General features: G+C 33.9%; 1 protein-coding gene across 2 annotated transcripts; it reads left to right on the top strand.

The window, feature by feature from the left end:
* The first annotated feature begins 305 nt into the window (after positions 1-305).
* PLSCR5 (phospholipid scramblase family member 5) lies at positions 306-27,942 on the top strand. Of its 2 annotated transcripts, XM_055247929.2 has the most exons (9): positions 306-995; positions 6,734-6,954; positions 11,663-11,838; positions 18,335-18,377; positions 19,331-19,551; positions 21,596-21,757; positions 23,960-24,121; positions 27,667-27,749; positions 27,837-27,942. In XM_055247929.2, exons 2-8 carry the CDS (start codon positions 6,942-6,944, stop codon positions 27,703-27,705), a joined length of 816 nt encoding a protein of 271 aa, XP_055103904.1. In that variant the 5' UTR covers positions 306-995; positions 6,734-6,941; the 3' UTR covers positions 27,706-27,749; positions 27,837-27,942. The 2 variants fall into 2 exon arrangements, with proteins under 2 accessions (XP_055103904.1, XP_055103905.1); XM_055247930.2 differs by lacking the exons at positions 306-995; positions 27,837-27,942 and having other exon boundaries at positions 6,775-6,954; positions 11,663-11,802.

The following is a 27,942-nucleotide window of genomic DNA, read 5'->3' as shown; positions in this document are numbered from 1 at the left end:
AGCCTGAGAAATATAGTGAAACCCCATCTCAAAAAAAAAAAAAAAAATTAGCTGGGAGTGGTGGTGTGCACTTGCAGTTCCAGCTACTCAGAAGGCTGAGGTGGAAGAGTCACTCCAGGAAGTTGAGGTTGCAGTGAGCTTTGATCACACCACTGCACTCAAGCCTAGGTGACAGAGTGAGACCCTGTCTTAAAAAAAAAAAAAAAAAAATATATATATATATATATATACATACATACATATATATACACACATATATATATATATTATTGTATCAGAATTGTTAAGGAGGAAGACTCAAGCCAGATGCTTATAGTGACATCTATTCCATCATTCTTTCAATGAGCATTTCAGGAAAGCAGATAATGGGCCAGGACCTGCATTAGCAGCTTCTCTCCATTAGGCAATAACAAGGAAAAAAAAATTCACAAATAGCACAAACAGACCTTTTTCCACCAAACTTTAACCTTTCATTCAGGGAGACAAGGTTCTACATGGTATATAGGACACATCCCGCACTTCTAACCATTGCTTAGCAAAGCATGCTTTCAAATACAGGAACATTTTCTCAGTGATTTAGCCTATAAATAGCACCAGAAGTAAACACTAAACATACACTATTAAGCATAAATTAACTCTAATATGTTTTGCCTATATATTTAATGTGTATTTAATATAATAATTATCTCAATTTCTTGAAAACTTTGCTCTTGGGGGATCCAACCTCAGAGAAGCTTATTTTCATTGCTGGAAATGCAAAGAAAATGTGCTGCAGAAACAATTTATACACCCTTGCTGGCACTGAATTGCAGCTGCACTGGCTGTGCGTGATATGGCTGCTGTCAATGAAGGCAGTTGTATGCAGAGCACTGCTGGGCTGTCGGCTGCAGCTACCGAAGGGCACGTTGCAGTATTTTGGTGATATTTGAAGATGCAGACAGATGTTGGGAAGACAAAGTGACCACATTGAGCAAAGCACAAGAACGAAGGCAAAGGTAAATATCATTTAAATAATGGTAGAAATAAAGAGATTTTAAAAACAGAAAAGCAATTCTTGGTGGAAAGACTTGAGGTCTCTGAAAATCGTTAATGTCTTCTTAATTCTTCCCTCCATCTACTTAGTATAGCTCCAAATTCTTCTCTTCTCCCCTTCCTCCCTCTCTTCATCTCTCTCTCTCTCAGACACACACATAAACATATACTCTGAAGAATATCTAGATAAATAGTCGTTGCTATTTCATATCTCTGTAGAGGGCCATTTTCTGCTTGCAATTTCCATCTCGTTTTCTTGTAATACAGCCTAGAATGTTTACATGCAAGTACCTCTCCGAATATTTGCTCTTCTTTTTAGACTCTTTAGAGGAAAGTACCATTATGAACTATTAAAAAGTTCATATTGTGCATAACAAATCATGCAAATGGCAGAAGACAAAGACACTAGTCTTGCTCAAAGAAAATGTGTAAGGCTGAACATTTAAAAAGAACTTCTATAGATGAAACTTTTACTTCTGCCTTGAGCTTTACAATCTACTGATAATGAAATACCATTTGTCCCATGTTGTGTCTGTGCACAGGACTCCAAAATAGTTTTTTTCCATGTCATCTTGGTACATGAAGACCTAGATATATCTGCTCCAGAATTATCTTTTTCTTAGTTTCAGACAGATTCAACCATGTATCCAGGATTCTTTTTCTTTCATTCTAAAGAATGGATATTGGATCAATATAATTTTAGGTAGGCAGAAGAAGAGGGGATTAAAATATTATCTCTTATTAGAAGCTAAGAAGGGTGATCCAGTTTATTATCCTCATTATGTAAGAAAGACTATCTTAATAGTTATTACTTTCCTGTTTTAAAGTAACAGATTACGGAAAAATCTGACACGTATGTGTGAGATAATGAATTTCTCATTTGAATGATACACTACTCATTCTAATTTCATTTCCTTTTAAGAGAGGATGAGTTATATCATTTTATTTTCTGGAGGTAGTGATTACAATTTTAAAAAATAAAAAAATTGCAATATTGCATCCTTGTATTATGATACTCCACTAAAGTACATATTCCCCAGAGTGGAGTTCACATCATTAAACATCAGTATGCTCCACAATGTCATGTACATAGTAAAAAGTTAGTAAATGTTTGCTGAATGAATAAATGAATGAGGCACTCCATAAAAAGGGCAGGTTTAAATCAGATACTAAAAAATGCACATTGAAAGGAGGTTTACAAAAGATGAATAACTGGCTAATAGAAAAGCACATTCCCAGAAAAGAAACATCCAATTTGCATTAAGAAACTGGGTGTTTCATATTTAATATGGTAGTTATAAATCACATGACTCTGGAAAAACTATTTATAGTATCTATTCCCATATTTGTTTTATTTCTATTATTTCTTATTTACACATACACTGTCTTGCTCCACAATGCATTTTACTATGGAAAATTATAAATCCAGGGACAATAAGACTTAAGCACAGAAATGCATGCCTTAGGTGCTGCATGGTTGAATTCTTATGTGGATTCATATTTTAGCAGATCATGCCAGTAGCATCACTGAACGAAAGGAGCTATTTATCACTAACGTATAAACCATTTACACACCATTCCCCACCTCTACAGTCACTTTTATAACAAATTATTCACAATATGTGCTATTATTCTTATATGATGAAATATAAGAAAAGATTTTTTAAAAAGTGCTTATGTTACCCAGATTATAATGTAATCAAGACCTCTGAATGCTGCGTTCTCGTAAATGAAAGACCCCTAGTTAATCCTCTACTACACTGACCAACCCAGTATTGGAAAGGATATGTGGCAGTAGGAACTCTTATCCACTAAGGTTTGGAATGTAAATTAGCACAAGTACTTTAAGATCAATTCAGTGCTAGCTGGTGAAAATGAAGATCTTCCTACCCCATAAACCAGAAATTTTATTTCTGAATATATGCCTTCAAAAGACTGCTACAAATGTGCATAAGGACAATTTCTTTACATAATGGAAACAATTTAAATTTCCATTAAAAGGGCAATGGCCAAAAATTATGTTCATTATATTTATAAAATGAAATAACATGCAGTGATTTAAAATAAATGTAATTTTATGTATTATCATGAATTTTTTAAAAATATAATCTTAAGTGAATAAATTTGTTTTAGAATTATACCTAAAATAATATTTATATAACTCAAAAAACAAGTAATTATCTCTCACTCCATATATTTGCATATATATGTATGTATGTATATGTTTGTATATGTATGTATGTATATAATTTTTAAGATACATACATTTTATAGTAAAGCCAGAGGAAGAATAACCATAAGTCCAGTAAAGTATTTCTAAAGCCAGTTCATCCCAGTCCTTGGTTTTGTCCCAGAACTATAAGATTATGTCTTACTCCATTTTCCGTTCTAGAGAATATTAGTCTTTGTTTTGATTTATAACAGGCAACATTTCTATTCTGTCACTATATAGATTTAATTGACATTTCTCTCACCTTGTACTGAGAGAAAGCATTTCAATGCGTCTTTCAGACATTAAAGTGTAAGTCAAATACTAGCCATTAAATAAAGAGTAAAGTTATGAACATCACTGTAATATTGAATGGACAGCTCTTTAGAAACAGCTGTGATATGTCCTGAAGATAGTCTATGGGCAGAAGGTAATTGTGCAGCGATTATGGTGCAGTTTGTTTCCATTTCCTTTTGGCTGGAACTGAAGAAAAGGGGGGATATATGAGGCTCCTCTTGTTTCAGGAGGGACAGGACCGGAAAGACAGATCATCCTGAGTAAATGAGCAAGCCCATGCAGCAGAGCAGCAGACCAGTGGCTCAGGAGAGAGCGATGACCAATAGGGAGTTTCCTGGGAAGAGGCAAACCCCATTCACTCTGTGGTTTCTGATATTCATGTTCAAGTTTCCTGTTTCTTACAGCAATGCCTTTGATGTGATCTCGAGCCTTGAGTACTGTCTGTTAGACATGCCCACCTTGGGTTGGAATCAAGTGAGGGGGCCAGAAAAACTGCAGGCTGGTGGCAAAGTGAAACTGATGCTTCTTGAAAAGGTCAAGGGCTTCATGGCACAGAGCCGAGAGGATGGTGTGACCATCTTGAGTAATAAATGGTTGTCCTGGTTCTTCTGGGAAGGCAGCAGGTGTTAGGAGAAGAGCACTGAGTACTACGAAGGTGAAGTGGAATGGCAGCAGCAATAACAACAGGAGAGAGGCCAGCTTGTGGAGCAGCATCTCCCGGCTGCGTGAACACACAGTGTTAGGACGCTTGAAACATGTGAGAGCCCTATTAAACAGAGTTTGTGAGCCTCTCCTTGAGAAAAGCTGAGAAAAAGAAAGGAATGAAGGAAAGGGAGATCTCAGGTTGGCAAACACTGAGCCTTTAAAAAGAAAAAATATATATTGGTATTGTCTTTGGCAAGACAGGGAGCATGCATAGGGGAAGAAACAGGCATTGACTATACCTCACCAGTAGCATTACCAGGTTCGAGGATCTGAAAAGCCTGTACTGCAGATTAAATATTAAAAGATCCCATCAGTCAGTCATATGCCCATGTCATCATATGCCCAAGTCATATATGGTTGTCCTTGAAGAGTTCACAAATATGTTTAATTCACTAAGATTTTTATTTTTATTCCAAAATTTGTGCTGTGTAGGGCAGTCAAAATTAACTGGTGAGTTATGACCACATTTCAAAACATCTTGTTTGATAGCAGCATGATTTATATTCCTTTGGGTATATACCCAGTAATGGGATGGCTGGGTCAAATGGTATTTCTAGTTCTAGATCCCTGAGGAATCACCACACTGTCTTCCACAATGGTTGAACTGGTTTACAGTCCTACCAACGGTGTAAAAGTGTTCCTATTTCTCCACATCCTCTCCAGCACCTGTTGTTTCCTGACTTTTTAATGGTCGCCATTCTAACTGGTGTGAGATGATATCTCATTGTGGTTTTGATTTGCATTTCTCTGATGACCAGTGATGATGAGCATTTTTTCATGTGTCTGTTGGCTGCATAAGTGTCTTCTTTTGAGAAGTGTCTGTTCATATCCTTCGCCCACTTGTTGATGGGGTTGTTTGTTTTTTTCTTGTAAATTTGTTTAAGTTCTTTGTAGATTCTGGATATTAGCCCTTTGTCAGATGAGTAGATTGTAAAAATTTTCTCCCATTCTGTAGGTTGCCTGTTCACTCTGATGGTAGTTTCTTTTGCTGAGCAAAGACATATGCACACATATGTTTATTGCAGCACTACCCACAATAGCAAAGACTTGGAACCAACCCAAATGTCCAACAATGATAGACCGGATTAAGAAAATGTGGCACATATACACCATGGAATACTATGCAGCCATAAAAAATGATGAGTTCAGGTCCTTTGTAGGGACATGGATGAAGCTGGAAACCATCATTCTCAGCAAACTATCGCAAGGACAAAAAACCAAACACCACATGTTCTCACTCACAGGTGGGAATTGAACAATGAGAACACATGGACACAGGAAGGGGAACATCACACACCGGAGCCTGTTGTGGGTTGGGGGGAGGGGGGAGGGATAGCATTAGGAGATATACCTAATGTAAATGACGAGTTAATGGGTGCAGCGCACCAATATGGCACATGTATACATATGTAACAAACCTGCACGTTGTGCACATGTACCCTAGAACTTAGAGTATAATAAAAAATATATATATTAAAAAAATCTTTGATAGTGTTAATAACTTAATTTTTTGCATTAAGGTTTTTCTAAATGCTCATGACAAACATTAAAAAAAACTTAAGAAACATACAGTTTAATTTAAAAATACTAATCATATTCACACATCTTTTCTACAAAACGACAACTTAAATAATGGTAGCTTTTTTCAACTCCAAACACTAAGAAAACTACAACAACAAAACCACTCTTCTTTGTCAAATAAGGAAAACTCAAACTTTTGGCAGTCTGCAAACTGTGAGGTTGACTTTATAATTTTTCATCACCAGGTATACCTCCTGAAGCCTCTTAACTATTTTTAGAACTAGGCAGTGTTGCTGATAATGCAATATATCCTGCACGTTCAACCTTTGTGAATCATACCATCTAGGGCAATTGGCTTGGTGAGCAAAATCTCCATGGTCACCTGGGCAGCTGCATTTAGAAATTCGAGCTGTCCAGTCAAGGTTACAGCACTTCTTTTATTTCCTTAGAATTCAATACAGTTAAATATCATCTGTAAATTTTGATTAGCTTTGCAAGGCTATTGAAGATTTGTATATTCCAATGCCTCTGATTAATCAAATTCAATTAAAAATGAAAATAAAGATTTATTTATATAATAGTGGGGAATATATCCTCTTCTTATTTGTTTTGAGTTGAAGAGATGGAGATAAATCCAATAGAAAAATAAGAATAATAATGTTCAAACATTTTCAACATGTAAAGAATTGTGTTTAGAACTGTCAAAAATTTATACGATAGGATGTTTTATCACAGAATCTGCAAAGGAGACTTCTAGAAATTAAGAAATACAAGATATTTCTGATATAAACCTGAATGCAAATGTGTACATTCTAAGAAATACAAAAACAACTTGGTAAAAAAAAAAAAAAAAAGACACTTAAAATGAGTGCTGTGTGCTTTCCTTTCTGGTTTTTATTATTTTTAAATTGCTCCTTCAGCCACCAAAGTTATATGATGGTTTCTGAACAGTGTTTACTTTTGTGACAGTTTCATCTCACTCTGTTGTCCAAACTGATAAAGTCCAGAAGTCTAGAAAGAGCAAGGGACTCCCTTCCTCTGTTATATGTAAGCTGACAAGAGGCAGACAAACACATTCTGAAGTTTTGTGCATGCTGCGTTTTCTGTCCTTGCTGCAACAAGAAAAGCCTTTGTTTTCCAACCTGGCAACCTTTGAAGAAGTGACTCAGACATCTTCATGGCCTCTAAAGGTAAGAGTAAATATAACGAACTAATAATTTTTTCTTATATTATGACTAAAAATATACAATTGTGGATGTGTTACAACCAGTTAGATTGCTACTTCAAAAGCTGTCATTTGTCACTTTTGAACATTGTGATTTTAAAATCTTAACTCCCAGGAGCATGTTGAGTTAAATGTAAAAACACTTTATCTGACAGACTGTAAAAGTTCAGATGCAAACGATCTTTTAGTTATCATGAATACAAACATAGTGAATTAATAAGAAAAGCTGCATAGCAAAGTTTAGAATGGGAATCTTCAATGTTAAGCACAAGGACAGGGTGATATTTTAAGTTTAAAAGGATTTGAAGAAAAATTTTCACACATAAGTTAGAAAGTGTTGAAGTGCAATTTAATAATTTTTTTAAAAAATTAAAATTTTAAAAATTTATGTGGGTACATAGTAGGTATATATATTTATGGGATACATGAGATGTCTTCATACAAGCAGGCAATGTGAAAAGGACATAAAGGGGAATGGGATATCCATCCCATCAAGCATTTAGCCTTTGAGTTACAAACAATCCAGTTACACTCTCTAAATTTTAATTTCCCATTTGTTATTCAAATTATGTGATATAGCCATTTATTATAAAGAATCTGACATGTGTTATTATTGATTCTTAAATGTGATGGGCTAGAAATAAGTATTTCTGAATTATAAAGCAAAAATATCTTGAAATTTCCTTATGATAAACTAAAGACAGAAAACAAACAGAAAATATCTACTTTAAGCACACAGATCACTTAGCAGACTTTTGGGGAGTAGGACTGATGAGTTTTTTCTCAAATTCCTAAAACTGCAAAAATATCATTACTGTTACTTTAAAGAAGTTCTAAAAAGACAAGAGATGTAGTTGTTTTTAAAGTAAGGTGCAATCTCATTAAAAACACTTTTGAAACTGTACAAGAAATAAAATTATAATGTGCTTTCATTTCATTGTCAGAATGAACCATTAAAGCCTAGGCTATAATGAAAAGTTTTAGCATGAAGAATTATGATTAGTATAATTGGTGAAAGCCTTTTAAATTAATTACAAATAGGATAATAGGGCCCATCAATTTGTAATATCCTAAATTAGTGATCCATTCAAACAAATGTGTATGCTTACTCGCTTCCTTTATCAAAACATACTTTTGGACACTATTTAATATGAAACAAATGAGATAATCTTTCCATTTTTTATCCATCTTTAATGTAGACCAGTCCCTCCATCCCTCAGAATCACTGAGAAAGCTCACACAAATTGTAAAATATAGATGTGAAATAGCAAAATCATGAATTTAATATATGTGTCATTTTTTTCTATCTGAAGCCAAATACCTTGACAAATATTTCCTTTCATTTAAGACTGACACTAACATTTAGTCCAAAATACTTCATCACTGTATAAAATAAGAGTTACAGCAATACTGTAGCCTGTAAGGTAAAGAGTTACAGAATGTATAAAATATTTATAAGCTAGTTATACATTTTTAAAAGAGTAGATAGAAATTCAAAGCCAGTACGAAATTCAAAGGAGTTCCTTCTTCATCTGGTTGTCTGAGTCTTTGAAGAAACTTGTGACTGGAAAGTAATATTATGTCAAAATATGATTAATCTACCAGGAAGCAGTGATGTTCCATAATGATAAAGACCCAAGTCTAAACTTAGAAGCAAAACTTCAGGTGGAAAACTGACCCACCTTCTGCAACCAGCTCAAAATATTTAACACATGGAAGGATAAAACACCTATTAGAGACTTCATACTACCTAGGAGAATATAAGTGATAACAAAGCTTTCTTGTGAATTAGATATCTTGTTTAAGAGGGCAAGTCAAATTATCACCATTATCTAAGTAAAACATTTTTGTGGATAGTTTTCTTCAACTGTATATAAAGACATTATTTATAGCATCATGTTTTCTTGCCCAGTAACTATATTGGCAATTAGCATTTTCCCAGGGAAATGCAGACTAATTGTACATTTCACACATTTCATAGGCAGATCAACCAGCACTACTAAACCAAAAGACAGTCTAAATACCTGGTGCCATTAGAACTGAAGAGATATTTGTGTGATCTGGAGCACCCTGGCTTAGTAGAAATTAACACAATTTAAGAGCAAGTTGCTCTCAAAACAGGGTGATCTGAACTGAGCAAGAGCTGTCTCCAAAGGTTGCTTCAATGTGAACTAAAATCTCAGAAGAAGCAGCAAGTGATCTCAGAACAGTGATGTCTCTCAACAGTCTCAGGCAGAGACTCACCCATACTCTACTTCTAATAAAGACTGTGGACATAATATCCTCTGAGCCCCAAGTGCATTAATGCCTCTGGACCTGCTGTGAAGTCTAAGGCCCTCCAGGCCTGGGTGGGAAGGTACAGCTACTCGCCAAACCCTCCGTAACCTACTGCATTTTGTTACAACAAACATAATTTACAAGATAAAATTGGGATAATTTGTGAATCCCTTTAACAATTAAGTTTACAATGAGAGAGAATCTAAAAATCTTATACCAGTTAGTCTTAGAAATTAATCCCTACACATGGTTTTCAATTGAGAGATAATATGTGCAGTGAAGTATATAAAGAGCACAAAACCTAGGTTCCATGATTTTTGAAATGAGGACCCACTCATGACCACCACCAAGATCAAGATATAGACATTTCTAGATTCTATAAAGTTCTCTTTCTAGCCGAGTGCCACGCATCCTCCTTTTCCCAAGATGGACCACTATTCTGGATTTTATCATTGTGAACTAGTTTTCCCTAGATCATAATTTTGCCTCTATGTTTTTCTGAAAATGACAATGGTACATTTTGCACTAATGCTAAAGAAATAATGTTTATTGCCTTTTAATATTTTTGCATCGTTATTGTTATATTAATGGCCATTAGCTCTTCTCCCAAATCTGACATAGTATTACACAGGCTTTCTCTGGGTTTACTTCTTAGGATCCTACTGAGGAGCCATTCTCAAGAGCAGGGGGAGGTCTAAAGCCTATATCCTTTGTATCTGCCCCAGATGTATGAGAAGTTCAGGATGGGGGTCCTTGTGGAAACCAAATTGCTATAGTATTATCAGTAGGAAGCTGTATTTTAGTGCGGCCATTTGACAAGTTATTCCATTTGGTCCTAACCATAAAGCATGTCTACATTCTAAATATCACAGACCAGTACAAACTTAATGGCCCTACACTAATAATAATAAACTCAGTTTATTCTTATAACCTTAAGGTTAAATAAATAAATGAATGAATTTACTTCATGAATAAATAATGAATGAATTCAGAATATGCTTGAGTTTTCTTAATGATGAGAAATTTACTATCACCAAAGGAAACCCAATTCATTTTTAGAATTTATTTTTCACAGATTTAAAAGATAAAGATATTTCTTCCCCCCCACCCCACACAGAAACATTCATGAATTTGGGAGTCATTGCTGAAGTGAGAACATTGTAATTTGCTGCTAATTATACAGATTTCACTTCCATTTTGGTACATGAGTAATGAGAATACTCAAATCTTTGTGTAGCTGTTATAAATTTCCTACTTGTCAATGCAGAAGCAATTTCCTTGCCCTTCTCTTTTATATGTCTTTAGGACAATCCGATTTACTTGTCTTCATACGGTCCCTTCTCATATTTGAAAATACCTGCCACAAACCTTGCTTCACATCTATACCCAATCTAAAACAGCATAATGTGGATAAACTAACTTAAGGCACTTGTGAAAGCTCTAACACTTTGTTGATTACTAAACATGAGAAGTAAAAATACTGACATTCTTTGAAAAAAAAAGATATCTAATGAGAGAGATATTCAAATGGTAGTTATGTGAGAAGAAAAAAATAGTAGAAAGGCTATCATTTATATTTTTAAACAAAAAGACTTTTGCATATACCACCTTATTAGGGGTTATACATAAAATTACACAGAACAATGCAAAGTAAATACCAAACCCCCAAATTTCAAAATGAAAGATGATTAAAATTGTAACATATTTACCTGACAATAATATAGAAAACAGATGTCTTCTCTAAAAATTTTAGTCAAACTTTATAGAATTCTTTGATTATGATATCTTTTATATTTTGTAATATTGGGTGAGCTACAAAAGGATGCATAGCTTCAAAGTATTATTGGTTATATAAATATAGACTTATATAAATATAAATATATAAAAATAAGTATATATATAAATATATAGACATATATTACTGCATATATATTCAAGTAACATCAATTTATATGTATATACCTATATATATTTATATAATATATAATTTATATATGTATAAAGTAACCAATAATTACTCTCCACATTTTGGTTCATATATGTATATAATATATAATTTATGTATGCATATAAATATATATGCAGTAAGTATATATATTCAAGTAATTATATATATACACATACATATACACATATGCATTTTTTTTCTAAAGTCATTTATTTTGGCTAAATTCAACTTTTTCTCACAACTACTACCAGCAGTCTTCTGCATTTCTTTTTTTCTGACTTAGGGGACAAGTAATAACGGCAGTGAGTAGTGAAAATAAGGAAAAGGGCATTAAAATGAGAGTCAGGAGATAAACTATCCTATCAGTCAAGAAGTAACAAATATTTTAAGAAGGACTAAATAAAATGGCCTACATTTAAATATGGATTGGGATTTCATTCTCTTGCAGATGCCCAGAACCAAAGAAGAGGTATCCCTGGTTTTCTTCCTGGAGCTCCAGACCCGGACCAAAGCCTTCCTGCCTCTTCCAATTCAGGGAACCAAGCATGGCAGCTGAGTCCCCCTCTGCCAAGCAGTTTCCTGCCAACAGTCAGTCTCCCTCCTGGTCTAGAATATTTAAGCCAGGTGTTTTTATCTTTCTATTACTACAGATATGTTCTACCCTTAAAATTAATACAAACTTTCTTTCTGGCTTTTCAATCAAGGTTGAAAGACTTTAACCAATAATTTACCGAAGTGAAAAAAGCCTTATAAATTATAAAACTATAAAATATTAATTTTATTTATTTCTACTATTTTTAAAATGTATCTTATTACTACTTTTATCTTCCTCATTTATTTGACAGAATGATGAGACTAAATATTTTTGATGGAGCTGTTTACCATATTTATCCACTTGTTCATTGTTCAAGGTGTCAGTAAATTTTTCCTCAAGAAATTGTCTAATATGCCAGGCATGGTGGCTCATGCTTGTAATCCCAGCATTTTTGGAGCCCACAGCATGTGGATAAGCCAGGAGTTCCAGACCAGGCTGCGCAACATGATAAAAACCTATCGCTACAAAAATTATCAGGGCATGGTGACATTTGCCTGTGGTCCCAGCTACTCAGGATGCTGAGGTGGGAGGATCACCTGAGCCCAGGAAGGTCAAGGATACAGTGAGCTGTGATCTCACCATTGCACTCCAGCCTGGGTGACAGAGTGAGACCCTGCTTTGGAAAAAAAAAAAAAGAAAAGAAAAGAAATTTTCTAATATATCTAGTAATCTACAGCTATTTAATTAAAGAATATATGTCGAGTGCTTGCTATACTCAAGACATATAAAAAGCATGAAACCTAGCCCCTCTCACCCAAAAGTTCTGCAACCTAATTGGCAAGACAAAAAAAAAAGTCAATACAAAGTGCAAGCCTGTGTACAAATGACTGATAAACACACACTATTGTAATTTGTGCAGGTGTATAGAGGAGAGAGAGGTTGTTAAGGATCAAAGTACTTGAGAGAGACTTCAACAATGAGCTGAGAGTTCAGTGTCTTCAACTGAATCTCAAAAGGAGGACACAAATCCAAGAGAAAGCAGTTATAAAGTGAACATTGTCTGCTGATACCACTGCATCTCCAGGCCAATTTGCTTAAAAGATCATATTGCTATTGGGTATAATCACTGTTCTAGTCATCGCAGAGTAGGCAGGATTTAAGCCTTATAATAAATCAATCAAAATATCACTATCTGAATTTTATGGCATATAAATAGCTATTGCTATTCATGTATGTATATTATTGTTGCTTTTGTATTTTATCCTAAAAAAGATTAGAAGTACAATTACACTAATATTGAGATGTCAGCACATCTGCTGCAATTTTCAGCTTGTTTGGCATTCTTTCAAACTACAAAGTCTATCTCCTTTATCAAAATCAAATCTCTGTGTTAATTCCCTTAAGGTACAAGAGATTTCTGTTATGCCTGATAGGGTTTAAGCTGCACGCAGCATATGTTCCTGGGAAAATGTTTACAATTGCAGATGCCTTCTCCAGAAACCCACTGGCAGACAAATGTACTTTAGAGACTGGAGAGCTCAGGGAGATATGTAAAAGAGCTGGAAACGCGAACCTACCATCTTCCATCTGCAGAAAGGATCAGCTGTAATAGCTGACTAGAGTTGATTAACTGCTGCAAGCTGTTTGGGAATGTTGTCAGACAAGGTTTTGCCAAGTATAAAAGTGATATACCAATGCCAGAGGGCTGAGGTTTGATTATCACATATGGTCATCACATATTCTTCTTCCATTCATGAATGATGACACACCCGGAGCCAGATGCTTGACATGAATACATTTTTGTTATGTTCAATAAGTAGAGATATGAGCCCATTGGCTTTGGTTCTAAAATGGAATAAATTTTCCAAAAATATACCTTTGTTAATCATTCCAAGAAAAGAAAAATATGCCACCAATTGTTGAATATTCTACTTCTAAAGGGAAAGATAATTTCCTCACTTTATACTAAAAGAAACTTTATTTTCTTTACTTAAAGCAGTGTACATATAAAAGGAGGAATGAGCACTTCAAAAGTGTTATGCCATGAAAATGGAAGAGACACAATATAAAATGAATTTTTAGATGCTAACTTTTCTTTAAAAGCCACAAAAAATCAAACAAAATAATGAACATTTGGAAATAGTACATTAATCAATGGATAAACAGGAAATATACAATAAATATCATTCTAAATTTAAAAATTTAAATAAAATATTTTAACATTATTTATTCTCTTTTAATCAAGTCCATCCAATTATTATTGAGAATCTTGTTTCCATGAACAATTTGAAAATATACATATATGAGTGTTTAGCTATATAATGTACATTAAATCTAAGAATAAAATCAATAGATTCTTTCCAGATTAGATTTACATGTTCATACAGTCAATAACATTTTACAGTATAGTGTCAAAGAATAATTATTATAATTTAGTCACCTATACGTAAGAGTAATGAGTTAAAGTCTACAAAACATGTAAATATCCAATTTATTTTGAAATATATATCAAATGGAATCATTGATACCTGTCAATTTGATTTTTTTTAAAAATTAATTATTAAGCCATACATCTAATCCTCTCATTGTGTTTTCATTTCTACAGCTTTCATACTTAAGGAGTTAAGTTTTACTTGCCATGACACCTAAATGTATAATTCAATCTGTTTAAAGTTTCCAAAATTCCTAGTCTATCAATCAATAGAAAAAGAATGGAAAATGCCCCTTTGGGCTATGGTTTATAAGTGGCTATGTGCTATTTAAAGAAAACTACAAGAACAACCTAAAACAAACAACTCCCTCAAATCCAGGAGATTTTTTCACAGAGAGAGCAAATCAAATGTTATTACAGAAGATGGGGAGGGTATAAGAGTAAAGAAAATAGGAAAGGTATTCAAGTTTCATATCATCACTTAAGATGTATTTCCCTTAAATTTAGCATAGTGATGTCAGCAAAGAAACAGAATAGAATGCATGTCAGAATTGATGTCCATTTACAAGTTCTGTGATGGTAGGCAAATTACCTAATCTCTGTGGGCTTGTTTCCTCACATTTAAAACTAATGATATTCTCTCTGAGTTTTTGTGAGGATTAAATCATACACTGTCTAAACATCTAGCACAGTGACTACCTTATGGTAGTTATTCAATTAAAAAAAACTTATTGGTATCTCACTGTGGTTTTGATTTGCATTTCTCTGATGGCCAGTGATGATGAGCATTTTTGCATGTGTTTTTTGGCTGCATAAATGTCTTCTTTTGAGAAGTGTCTGTTCATGTCATTTGCCCACTTTTTATGGGGTTGTTTGTTTTTTTCTTGTAAATTTGTTTGAGTTCATTGTAGATTCTGGATATGAGCCCTTTGACAGATGAGTAGTTTGCGAAAATTTTCTCTCATTTTGTAGGTTGCCTGTTCACTCTGATGGTAGTTTCTTTTGCTGTGCAGAAGCTCTTTAGTTTAATTAGATCCCATTCATCAATTTTGGCTTTTGTTGCCATTGCTTTTGGTGTTTTAGACATGAAGTCCTTGCCCATGCCTATGTCCTGAATGGTAATGCCTAGGTTTTCTTCTAGGGATTTTTTGGTTTTAGGTCTAACATGTAAGTCTTTAATCCATCTTGAATTAATTTTTGTATAAGGTGTAAGGAAGGGATCCAGTTTCAGCTTCCTGCATGTGGCTAGCCAGTTTTCCCAGCACCATTTATTAAATAGGGAATCCTTTCCCCATTGCTTGTTTTTGTCAGGTTTGTCAAAGATCAGAATGGCCATCATTAAAAAGTCAGGAAACAACAGGTGCTGGAGAGGATGTGGAGAAATAGGAACATTTTTACACTGTTGGTGGGACTGTAAACTAGTTCAACCATTGTAGAAGACAGTGTGGTGATTCCTCAGGGATCTAGAACTAGAAATACCATTTGACCCAGCCATCCCATTACTGGATATATACCCAAAGGACTATAAATCATGCTGCTATAAAGACACATGCACACGTATGTTTCTTGCAGCACTATTCACAATAGCAAAGACTTGGAACCAACCCAAATGTCCAACAACGATAGACTGGATTAAGAAAATGTGGCACATATACACCATGGAATACTATGCAGCCATAAAAAATGATAAGTTCATGTCCTTTGTAGGGACATGGATGAAACTGGAAATCATCATTCTCAGTAAACTGTCGCAAGGACAAAAAACCAAACACCGCATGTTCTCACTCACAGGTGGGAATTGAACAATGAGAACACATGGACACAGGAAAGGGAACATCACACTCTGGGGACTGTTGTGGGGTGGGGGGAGGTGGGAGGGATTGCATTAGGAGATACACCTAATGCTAAATGACGAGTTAATGGGTGCAGCACACCAACATGGCACATGTATACATATGTAACAAATCTGCACATTGTGCACATGTACCCTAAAACTTAAAGTATAATAATAATAAAAAAAAACTGTTATTGTTGGATATTAGAGAAGTACTACTTTTTCATTGTCAGGTGGATTTCAATTAATGGTTTCTAAATTTCAACACTAAAACTTGATTCATGACAACAGTATTCAAAGTACCTAAACTGCCACTTTATTCATGACCACACAGATCTCCATTTCTAAGTTACTTTTGCATAGATCAACTACTAAATAATAATGTATATCATTGTTGAGGCTTACCACTCCATTTTCCTCAGAAGATAACAAAACTAATGCAGTACACTACTAAAGACTTGGTCTAGTATTTTTTTTCTAATAAAAGCTTTCTCATTATTGTAAATTTAGGTTTTAGAATATCTTAGATCACAAATTATTTTTGGAAAAATGTTTTTTGTGAATCTTAAAAAAGAAGCCATACATATTATTTTATCAATAATAAGATTTAAATAGAGAAAATGATAGTAGTTTTACCTTCACCTTAGGACATACAAGGAGAATGAGGGAAATCAGCTTCAAATGTTCTGAGATTGTGATGCCCAATCAATACCAAATTTTAGTAATGACTGGTTAGTTTAATAGTTACTGGTGAGTTTATTAATGCGAAGGGAGAATATGGTGAAGAAAATTTTAAGGTGAAAGGAAAAATGAAGCATTAGAAAATACAATGATCAGCAGCATATTCAGTGTTCATGCTTTTGCATTACTGGATCTTCAAGTACTGAATATCGGATTGAAAATAAACACAAATAGGCCAGGCACAGTGGCTCATACCTGTAATGCCAGCACTTTGGGAGGCGAAGGTGAGTGGATCACCTGAGGCCAGGAATTTGAGACCAGCCTGGCCAATACGGCGAAACCCTGTGTCTCTACTAAAAATACAAAAATTAGCCGAGCATGGTGGTGTGCACCTGTTATCCCAACTGCTTAGGTGACTGAGGCATGAGAATTGCTTGAACCCAGGAGGTGGAGGTTGCAGTGAGCCAAGATCGTGCCACTGCACTCCAGCCTGGGCCACAAAGCTGAACTCTGTCTCAAAAAATAAAAATATAATAAACACAAATAAATTTCTTTATAAGAACATAACTTTCATATTTCCTTTAAAAAGCAATTTGCATTGCGGACTTTTTAATTTAATCATCATTTCTCAATTATCTGTGGATATTTTATCGCTGTAAATTAACTTTATTTTTAATTACATAAGTCAAATTTTGTAATGTATTTAGTGCCATAACATTTATTTGACTTAAACTGGTATTTTGTTGGCATCCACAGGAACTCATTTTTATTTTTAGTCCAAAGGAAAGTGTGAATGAGAGAAAAATGTACACAATAACCTTTCAGGTTTAACAAATATATTCCATCACTGAAAGATACGACTTGCAGTTTGACAGAGTGTTAATAGAGGTAGGCAGAGGTTAAGAGGAGAGGCCAGGCATTCAAATCATTATTGTGTTGCTTCATGTCTTTTAAAAAAATTGAGTTGTAAAACATCTTAAACATTATAATTCAGAGATTGTTTAAAAATCTTCACAAACTCTTGTGTTCAAGACCTACTCTAATTTTCTCATTATTGCAGAGTTAACACAGAGTTAATTCTGTCTCAGCCTCCTTTTTCTTTTTTTTTTTTCTAATTGAGACAGAGTCTCCCTCTGGGAACCAGGCTGGAGTGTACTGGTTCACGGTGCACCGCAACCTCAACCTCCCAGGATCAAGCGATCCTCCCAACTCTGCCTCTCTCCACCGTAGCTGGGACTAGAGACCCACGCCATCACAGCCAGCTAATTTTTGTATTTTTTATAAAGACAGGGGTTTGCCATTTTGTCCAGACTGGTCTCGAACTCCTGGGCTCAAGCAATCTGCCTACCTTGACCTCCAGAAGTAGGCATGAGCCACTGCGCCGAGCCCCGTTGCTATTCTTATTCTTGCTCAATGCTGCCTTGGAATTTTCAGGGTTCTTCTAAATTTTTACTTAAATAAAAAAAAAATTTACGTTCTTTTGCATTATAAAATGTGAGACATTTTCAACCGTTTTCCTAATAGAAAGCATGAAAATCACTAATTTTATGTAATACAGTCAATAGGGTAATAGCAGTATCTCCAAAGGTTTTCAATGTGATGTTAATACTTTTCATTTCCTTTATGTCATTCTTTACAGTTAGACCTGATAATTATACACCAGCAGGTGGAGCTGCTTGGAAGTAAGTGCATTTTATATATATTATGTATTTATTAAAACTATTGAAAATATTTTAGTTTTCAGAAGTTTCTTTGCATCTAAGTATGTTATAAATGAGAAAGTTAAACGTGTAGAATAGAATTAGATCAAAAAGAGTACTAGGTCTTTTTTCAATTAAAAGCTGAAAGTAAAATTATTAGTCTTATTTAGATAGAATAGAAGCATAAAACTCTGAATCTTTGGTGATATTGCCATTCAAATTCTGACATTACATCTACTTTAAATAGTAAAAGGTATTTGATCATTTCCATGGATGCTAATCATTTAAATTTCTTAATAATTTCAAAAATGGAAGTCAAAGTTTTGACTAAATAACAAAAAGTTATCAAAACAAAATGTTACTGTTTTATCGTTTTATCAGTGATTTACCAAATAGGCAAATTATTTAAGAATCTACAAATTTACAAGCATGACTAACTGGATTCAAATTACTTGAGTACTTTCTGGGTTTAGTGCTCTATATTATGCCTAAATATATATAAAAATTGAAATAGCAGGATAGCATACACCTTTAGATATATTACCAGACAAATATTTTAGACAAAGTCACTATTATCACCATGAGTTGTCCCAATAGTTCTATAACAATAATATAATTATTTTTTGAGTTATAAATTATTCTTTAAAGCATTTGTCCTTTAGTGAAAAGGTACACTATATGTACTCAAGTAGGTCATGTATCTGGAATAAACATTAATTAATTATATAGCTTTATTCTCACCATTTACTTTTATTTCCATGGCTAAGTCCTAAAAATTTAGAGCATAGAAATAAATTTGTGTGACGAAGATACCATATACTTAATAATTGATCAGACACTGTATTCTTTTAATAACATCTCCCCTTTATTTAAAGTTATCAATACTAAGGAAAAAAATGTTTTTATAATTTTTTTTTTTTTTTTTGCTCCATTAGTGATACTTGGTACTGAGACCTCCAACAAATATGAGATTAAAAACAGCTTGGGACAAAGAATTTACTTTGCAGTGGAGGAAAGCATCTGCTTCAATCGTACTTTCTGTTCCACTCTGCGATCTTGCACCCTGAGGATCACAGATAACTCAGGTCGAGAGGTCATTACAGTGAACAGGCCCTTGAGATGTAACAGCTGCTGGTGCCCTTGCTACCTACAAGAGGTTAGTTACTGGCTCTGGTTGTCTTTTTTGATTTTTAAGATTAGCATTTGTTTCTTTAAAAGGAATTCATCTGGAGCAATGAGGCAATTAACCTGTCAGTTGTTTTAATTATTAATAGTATGTTGCTCCTTTAGGATCAGATCAGCTTGAGGATTTGGTAATTCACTAAACTTTTTTCCTTTCCAACCAAAAACTATGGTGGCTTTCGTGATGTAAACTGTTGAGGACAGCTCATGCATCATGTAAATGAGATAGACCTCTGGAATCTCTATAGTAGTCATGTAATTGTACTGTCTACAGGTTCCACCATTGGGCATATACACCCTTTGTCTTCTCCAACTGGAGCAAAGTCCAGAAAGTGCTAAGTGATATTAAACTCCTCTAAGGTGTCCTCTTGGATAGATATTATTATTTGGTATGGAATCTCACAATGCATTTACCCATTTATGACAAAGCCCAAGGTTTGGCAAGACAATGTTATTGTTCTACAGGGAATAATTCAATTATTTTATTTTAATATACAATAGATTTACATTATTATTTAGTACACCTGTAATAATAACTTTCATTGACTTATGCAGTTAAATTGACACAGAACTTTTACTTACCTTACTGGCTTTGATACCATGATATTCTACTCATGAGCAAGAATAGAATCATGAAATCTCTAGGAGCTAGAAATCATTACTCTCTACATTTGGCAGTCAAGGAAGGAGAGTGGAGGTGGCTACCTATGACTATACATTCAAGAAATCAGGAAATATTATAGATGGGACTTGATCCAGGTGTCCTAATTTAAGCCCAACCTTCTCTGTTAGAACTTGTGGATAAGTACTAGCCTTAGGATGATGGGAAAATATTAATATGAAAGATGGTTATTTAGGGAAGTTTCTAATAACATATATCAAAGCTAATTCTCCAACTATTTTTAGGTAAGCATCTGGCTAAGTGATAAGATGATTGGAGTGCTCGTGCATGGAGCCCAAGAATTTCCATCTGTCTACTGTGGATATTTAATATTAATATGCACCAAGAGAGTGTAGTCATTATGATCACAGAAATATGCTCATTTAAAAATTTTTGATAATTAACGTTTTCTTTAATGGTAGTCCCGGGTCATAAATTAAACATAATATATATCTTGATACCTATTAGTAACTTTTTAAAAAATTTGATCAATAGCAAATTAATAACTTTAAAAGTGATCCCAGAGCAAATCTATATTAATTCTAAGCAGTCTAGTTGAAATCACTTTTATCTATCCAAGAACATTATAGACATATGCATAAGACTATGAACTTAATAAGAAAAGTCAAAATGAGATCAGATGATGGAGAGATGTCTTGGTTTAAAAGCAAACATTTTAAAAATTTGTACCCACCCCCAATTTATTTTACAAAATATTTGACTGGGTTACATAAATATGTAAAGGTAATGGAGTCAAATACTAAAGTAATGCCTGATCATGCAAAAATCCAACTACTAGTCTCAAACACTTTGGAAGCCACAAACCAGCAATCAAACTGGTGTCTAATGACTATAAATCTGCAAGAAGCATTTGTTTTTAATTAAATACAGATAATCTGGGAGTTTATAATATGAGAGAAAAAATACGAATACTCAATAATTGATAAAGGAGGCTTAAAATAGATATGTGTTGTAGCTACAATTAGAAGAAGTAGATATGAGTAACCACATAGGAACAGCTTCTTCAGTGGTTGACCAACTGTTGTACTTGGGATAAAACGGCAAAGAAGCCACTGTCCTAGGGTCAGAAGATAGTCATGGGGTAGATTCTTTTTAGGGAAATAAGACATAGACTTCTAGTGCACAGTGCTAAACATATGTTTATACAGTGAATTTCTTTGTTTTCTATAAAATGTTTTATAAAATCTTTATCCTTAGAAGCAGATATTGAGAATAATTTGTAGAATATCAAAATAATTTTATAACAGTATATTGTTTACAGGTAAATTGACATTATAGTAAAATTAAAATATGATAACCTAAGAAAATCTTATTTTATCATTATCTCTTCTTACAGTTAGAAATCCAAGCCCCTCCTGGTACTATAGTTGGTTACGTTACACAGAAGTGGGACCCCTTTCTGCCTAAATTCACAATCCAAAATGCAAACAAAGAAGATATTTTGAAAATTGTTGGTCCTTGTGTGACATGTGGCTGTTTTGGCGATGTGGATTTTGAGGTACAATTGACAAAATGAAAGAAGTTTTCATTTAGGTCCTGATTTTTTTTTGCAACATAATTCAATTTTTTATATGTTCAAATTAATTTCATCTAAAATAAGTTCAGAAAATAACATATTCGTAATATAATGTAATCAGCCCATATTGTACATGCTAAGAATAGGAATATGTAAATCCAGAGATATAAAGTCCAAGGATTTTTAAAAATAATATTACAAAATTTATCACCTTGGCCATCATATCTATCATAGACCAGTGTAAGTATTATCCAAAGTAATTTTAATAAATTTACTATAATAAAAGCATATTTAGCCAAAAATAATTCTATGTTTTTTACGGACAAAGCTACTATATCTCTTTGATTAGAATAGTAAATGTGTTGCTATTTTAATGTGTCCAAGACTTTGAACATCAAAAATTTTTGGACACAGCTTTGCCTTTTTAAGATAACCAATATTTCCTGATTTTAAAAATTAGCACTTCATTCTCTTTTCAGTATGTTTTATTTATGTAGAATCACAGGACACATGGCATAAAGCCAATATATATAGTTTAGAATCATCTATATTATGTATATTCTTTCCTATGGCCCTTGTGATCACATATCCCAGTTTAGATCTCATTTCAGCATCACGTTACATTAAAATAGCATTAACTCAAAACCTGTGTTTCTAAGACTTGCTAAGTTAGTTTTGTAAAAAAAAACAAAAAAAACAAAAGGCCGGGCGCGATGGCTCAAGCTTGTAATCCCAGCACTTTGGGAGGCCAAGGCGGGCGGATCACGAGGTCAGGAGATCGAGACCACGGTGAAACCCCGTCTCTACTAAAAATACAAAAAAAAAAAAAAATTAGCCGGGCATGGTGGCAGGCGCCTGTAGTCCCAGCTGCTCGGAGAGGCTGAGGCGGGAGAATGGCGTGAACCCGGGAGGCAGAGCTTGCAGTGAGCTGAGATTGCGCCACTGCACTCCAGCCTGGGCGACAGAGCGAGACTCTGTCTCAAAAAAAAAAAAAAAAAAAAAAAAAAAAAAAAAAAAAAAAATCTTATTCTCATATTTGTATAAATTGAATATTTAAAAAATAGAAAGTTGCAAATTTGATCTGTAGCAATATAAACTATCTTAGCAGGTTGTCCTGGCCATACATCTTAGGTAGAGGAGACAGCCTAATTGAAAGTGTATATTTATTTTTCATCCATTCATACATAAATATCTCATCAAGGGCATTTAGTTCTCAGGACTTCAGGAAACACTATGCACATAGAATACAATGCAAATTTTGCAAACTGAGCTCTTCTAACTTCACCCTATCCCCAAAGGATTTGGCATGACTTTCCTAAGAGTAATATGATTCAGGAGGACTTTAAACATAAGAGTTTTAGCATTCATGCTATAGAAATGTCCTAAGTAACCCTCTCTATTCTCTTTTACTACCCTGAAAAAAGTGGTAGTTTCTCTTGAATTACTTTCAGCATCAGGATGGGAAGCAGAATAAACAAACGAATAGCTGATAAAGTTGATTTGTGAACTCCTTCTAGCTGAGAAGGACTCATTGATGTCTAGTTGGTCTTAACTTCCTATGTGGTACATTAACCAGGAAGATTTTTTTAATGTAAAAATAGGATTTAGGATTTGTTAGAAAGTATTGACCTAATAAATGTCTGAGTATAATATAAAAATGTGATTTAACAATGGCCAATAATATTTAAATGTTTTAATAATTATAAAATTTTAGCAACTGAAATTTGAAAGTTTACAAATTATGCCTAGAAGTTAATTTAATTCCTTCTGAAATATTTTTTCAAACATATCTTCTTTTATATTTTTAAGATGGAGAATTCAGGTTTAAAATCTGGACCTCATGTAAAGAGATCGCCTTCATGCTTAGATCATACAATTGAACTATGTACCTGCTGCCATCTTGTGGTGGCTGAGCCTTAATTATTTATCCTGATGTTCTCCATCTGCATACAAAAAAGAAAAAGAATTATGATGGACTAGAAAACTGTCAAAAAAGCAAAGTTTCTAAAAAGTAAACTGAAAAGCTAAATTTACAAACCTATGCTTATATGATGGAATGAGTAACATGGAATTGTCATTTGAAGATGACAAATAAAATAATTCAAATCTCTCATAAACACCCTCAGAAGTATAAAACCACTTTTTTCACTTTCAAATTTAATACTCCTTATTTTCCTTCTAAAGGTGAAAACCATTAATGAAAAGCTTACAATTGGGAAGATTTCAAAGTACTGGTCAGGATTTGTAAATGATGTCTTCACAAATGCTGACAATTTCGGAATTCATGTTCCTGCAGATCTAGATGTAACAGTCAAAGCAGCGATGATCGGTGCCTGTTTTCTCTTTGTAAGTATGGGCTTGGAGAGCATGAGTGATTTGTTATTCTCCTTCTTGCTTGTTAATTACAATATAGCCTATCCCATTTACACAGTTTTTACCCCCAAAGAGTATATTTTATCCATAGAAGGATAGCTTAGGACCAATGTTCTTCAAAAATTAGAATTTAGAACCCTGCATTTCTGTTAGGCAGCCCCTCTCCAGCGATCTCATATCCCCTTTCTCAAAGATTGATGTGCTATCACATCCTATTCATCATTTCCTTAAAAACCGAGTTTCCCCTTGCTTTTACGTTCAATTTAGATTTTTGGCTTATTTTCACTTTAACTAAAAAATATGCAAACATAAATATCACATGATTTATCCTGGGTAAAGTTCCAGACTGGTTCATTGCATGATAGTGAGCTAGATGATATTAAGAATGTTGGCTTCTCAATATGAACATAGATACATGAAATGATTTAATGAGTTAATAGGTACCATAGGTACCAGTTGCCATTATTTCTAAGCTATTACGTTCTTGTTATTACTTTCCAACTTACAACTATATTGAAAACCTTTTCTTCTTTGGTGTATGGAGATTGGTGATAGAACAGAAGTCAAATAATACCTGTGTCAAAATGTTTGACCTATATCCTGTTCTTAGTTTTCCCTCTAATATTTACCTAATTTCCTACCATTTTCAATGCAGCCATAAAAACTTATGGAGTTTTTATTTTTTGATATATAAACACATGTATTTTCTATAAATACATGAAAAAGATGTGTATACACAGGCACACACATAAGTGATTAAAACAAACAGCATAAGAGTTGAGAGTATGTTGCAGACATGATGCCTTTTCCCCTAATTATATTAGTGTGCATTTCCTAAAAACAAGGAATTTTTTTACACATCACAGTACTATTGTCAAAGTCAGGCACCAAACACTGATTCAATGCTATTATCTAATCTACAGACTTTATTCGGGTTGCACTGATTTGCATAATGATGTCCTTTCTAACAATAGAAAATCCAAGATCATGAAGTATGTCCATTTTGTCACATCTCATTAGTTTCCTTTCACCTGGAACAGTTCTTAAGAGGTGTGTGTGTGTGTGTGTGTGTGTGTGCATAAACAGGTGCACATCCATGTGCATTTTCCTGAGTCTCATTATATTGGCATTTTTGTTTTTATTTTTTGGTTTTTTTTTTTTTTCTTTTTGAGATAGAGTCTTGCTCTGTCACCCAGGCTGGAGTGCAGTGGCGCAATCTCGGCTCACTGCAACCTCCGCCTCCTGGGTTCAAGCGATTCTCCTGCCTCAGCCTCCCGAGTAGCTGGGATTACAGGCATGTGCCACCACACCCGGCTAATTTTTTTGTATTTTTAGTAGAGATGGGGTTTCACTGTGTTAGCCAGGATGGTCTCGATCTTCTGACCTTGTGATCCACCCGCCTTGGCCTCCCAAAGTGCTGGGATTACAGGTGTGAGCCACCTCGCCCAGCCAACATTGGCATTTTTTAAGTGCATAAGCCAATTATTTTGTAAACTGTGGCCTAATTTCAGTTTGTGTCATGGTTAGATTCAGGTTATGCACTTTTGGTAATCATGAAATTTTTATAAAGCTTAAATTCCTTCTCATGTTTTATTGTTTTCTGGGGTTTCAGAATGCTAAATCTGATGGTTTACATTAATGCCCTATTTACTGAGTCTCTTCTAATGATATTTGGAAAATATATGAACTATAAATTATTCCCTGATTACTTCACTGAAACTCAGAATTTAATACAGACATATATATATATATGCATATATACATATGTACATATACACGTGTGTATATTAGGATTATTTCTCCAGAATTTCAGAGGAATTATTTTAACTTAGCAGTCTCCTATTATTGGTAGAAGGTGGAAGTAATACCTATAGAGTGCTAGGTTTTTAAACTTACTAAGTTGTCCCTTATTTTCAACTCCCATTTTCATCTGCAAATCTAACCAGTTCAGTCCACCTTGCCTGTTGCCTAATGTCATCTCTTCCCTATTCTCCTCTATCCACTGGACAGTGCTTTTAACTTGCCACCCTTCCTTTGCTTACTGTTCCCGTCTTTGATCATTCTGATTTCAACACCAACCCCTCCACACACACACCCTTTCCTCAAGTTCTTCATTAGGCCTTTCTGATTAAGCCCCACACTTAACGTTAATATTTAGAAATAGATCCTTTTTAATCTGCCCTACTCACCTATTTTACATAACAAGCTGATAATTAAAATGTACTGCCAAAATTGGAACTACAATTCCCCGTATTTTAAACCTTACCAGTTTTTCTTATTGTTTCAGTAACCCTCTAAACATATGTTCTTCTTGAAAAAGCATGTATTTCTTAGTCCATATGCTTTGAGAGATTGATGAGACGTAGGTTCCATAAAGGTTGATCTAGGTCATACTCAAAGTGTGGTGCAAAGTGCAAGCATCTGCACCACCTAGAAGCTTGCTCAAAGCAAAGAATCTCAGATCCCGCTCCAGATGCCTCAGGACCTGCACTTGAACAAGATGCCCAGGTGCTTCCTCCATGCACTATAAATTTAAGAAGCACTGATCTAGATAATACACTAATCATCTTAAAGGGTAACTTTTAAACTCCAGCATTTAAGGGAGAAATGTTCACTGAGAATAGTTAATGACTCCCATTAGTTTCTCTTTTTTTCTTTTTACCATCATATTGTAAAACACTTGCCTTTTTTTGCCAGCCAATATAGCTTTTAAAACTACTTTTTACATGTATTATCAAGATAAATTACTTTCTTCTATACATAATTTTATAGAAAGAATTATGTTTTTAATTTTTAATTGCTGTTTCTATTTTATTGAGGTGAAAGCTTTAGAAAGCTGCTGGTATAAAGTTATTTCCCGAGTTAAATACAAATCTAAATTCAAAATGAAATCTAATTTTTGGTCTATTCTGGTTCCAAGATACTGCTTCACAACCTACCACTCCTCCAACTCATCACTCACTGTTTGAGTTCTCCCTGGTATAGTTTTCAGTACTCCCTCAAATAACCACCTAATTGCTGACCACATTATCTGTTGTAATATATCTAATTTTTGTTCAAATATTGGTATCCATTATAACTTCCTACACTGACCCAGAATGCATACAGTCTAATTCTGCAAAGGGTTTATCACCCAAAACTTTGACGATACTATGCAGATTTAGATAAAGTTTTCAAGTTACTTATACTCTGAAAATTCAACATGAAAATAAAAAGTCACGAAACTTAAAATTTTTAAATTTTTCTTCTCCGGATAAATCATATAATACTGGAACACTTTGACAATACTATGCAGATTCAGATAAGGTTTCTAAGTTACTTATACTCTGAAAATTCAACATGAAAATAAAATGTTGTAAAGCTTAAAACTGTTAAATTTTTCTTCTTCTGATAAATCATAATACTGGAACACCACTGGAAATATAATTGCTTTATATAATCAAAGCTTGCATGTCAAACTTTTGATCTTAATTGTTGTATTTTGTAAATTCACTTATATTCAGTTTATTTATTTGTAGGATTTTATGTTCTTTGAACATTCACTGGCTGGATTATAATAACCAAGATAATGAAAACAATAAAATATGCAGAACATATTTCAGTAAGTAAAATGCAAGTTTAAATGATCTCTTTCCCTTTGAAGATGTCTATATTTGACGCTATCTAATTCTTTTTCATTTTCTTCTAGAAATCCCTTGGGCTCTGGATTTCATTTCTGAATGGTTTGAATGTTTGCTTTTTTGTAAGAAAAAAATGTTAATTATTATATTTATTAAAACAGTTTAATGAGGCAA

The sequence above is a fragment of the Symphalangus syndactylus genome, chromosome 17 (assembly GCF_028878055.3).
Source record: "Symphalangus syndactylus isolate Jambi chromosome 17, NHGRI_mSymSyn1-v2.1_pri, whole genome shotgun sequence".
Taxonomy (NCBI): Eukaryota; Metazoa; Chordata; class Mammalia; order Primates; family Hylobatidae; genus Symphalangus; species Symphalangus syndactylus.
The sequence above is the reverse complement of the archived record's forward strand: the minus strand, read 5'-3'. Positions and strand labels throughout refer to the sequence as shown.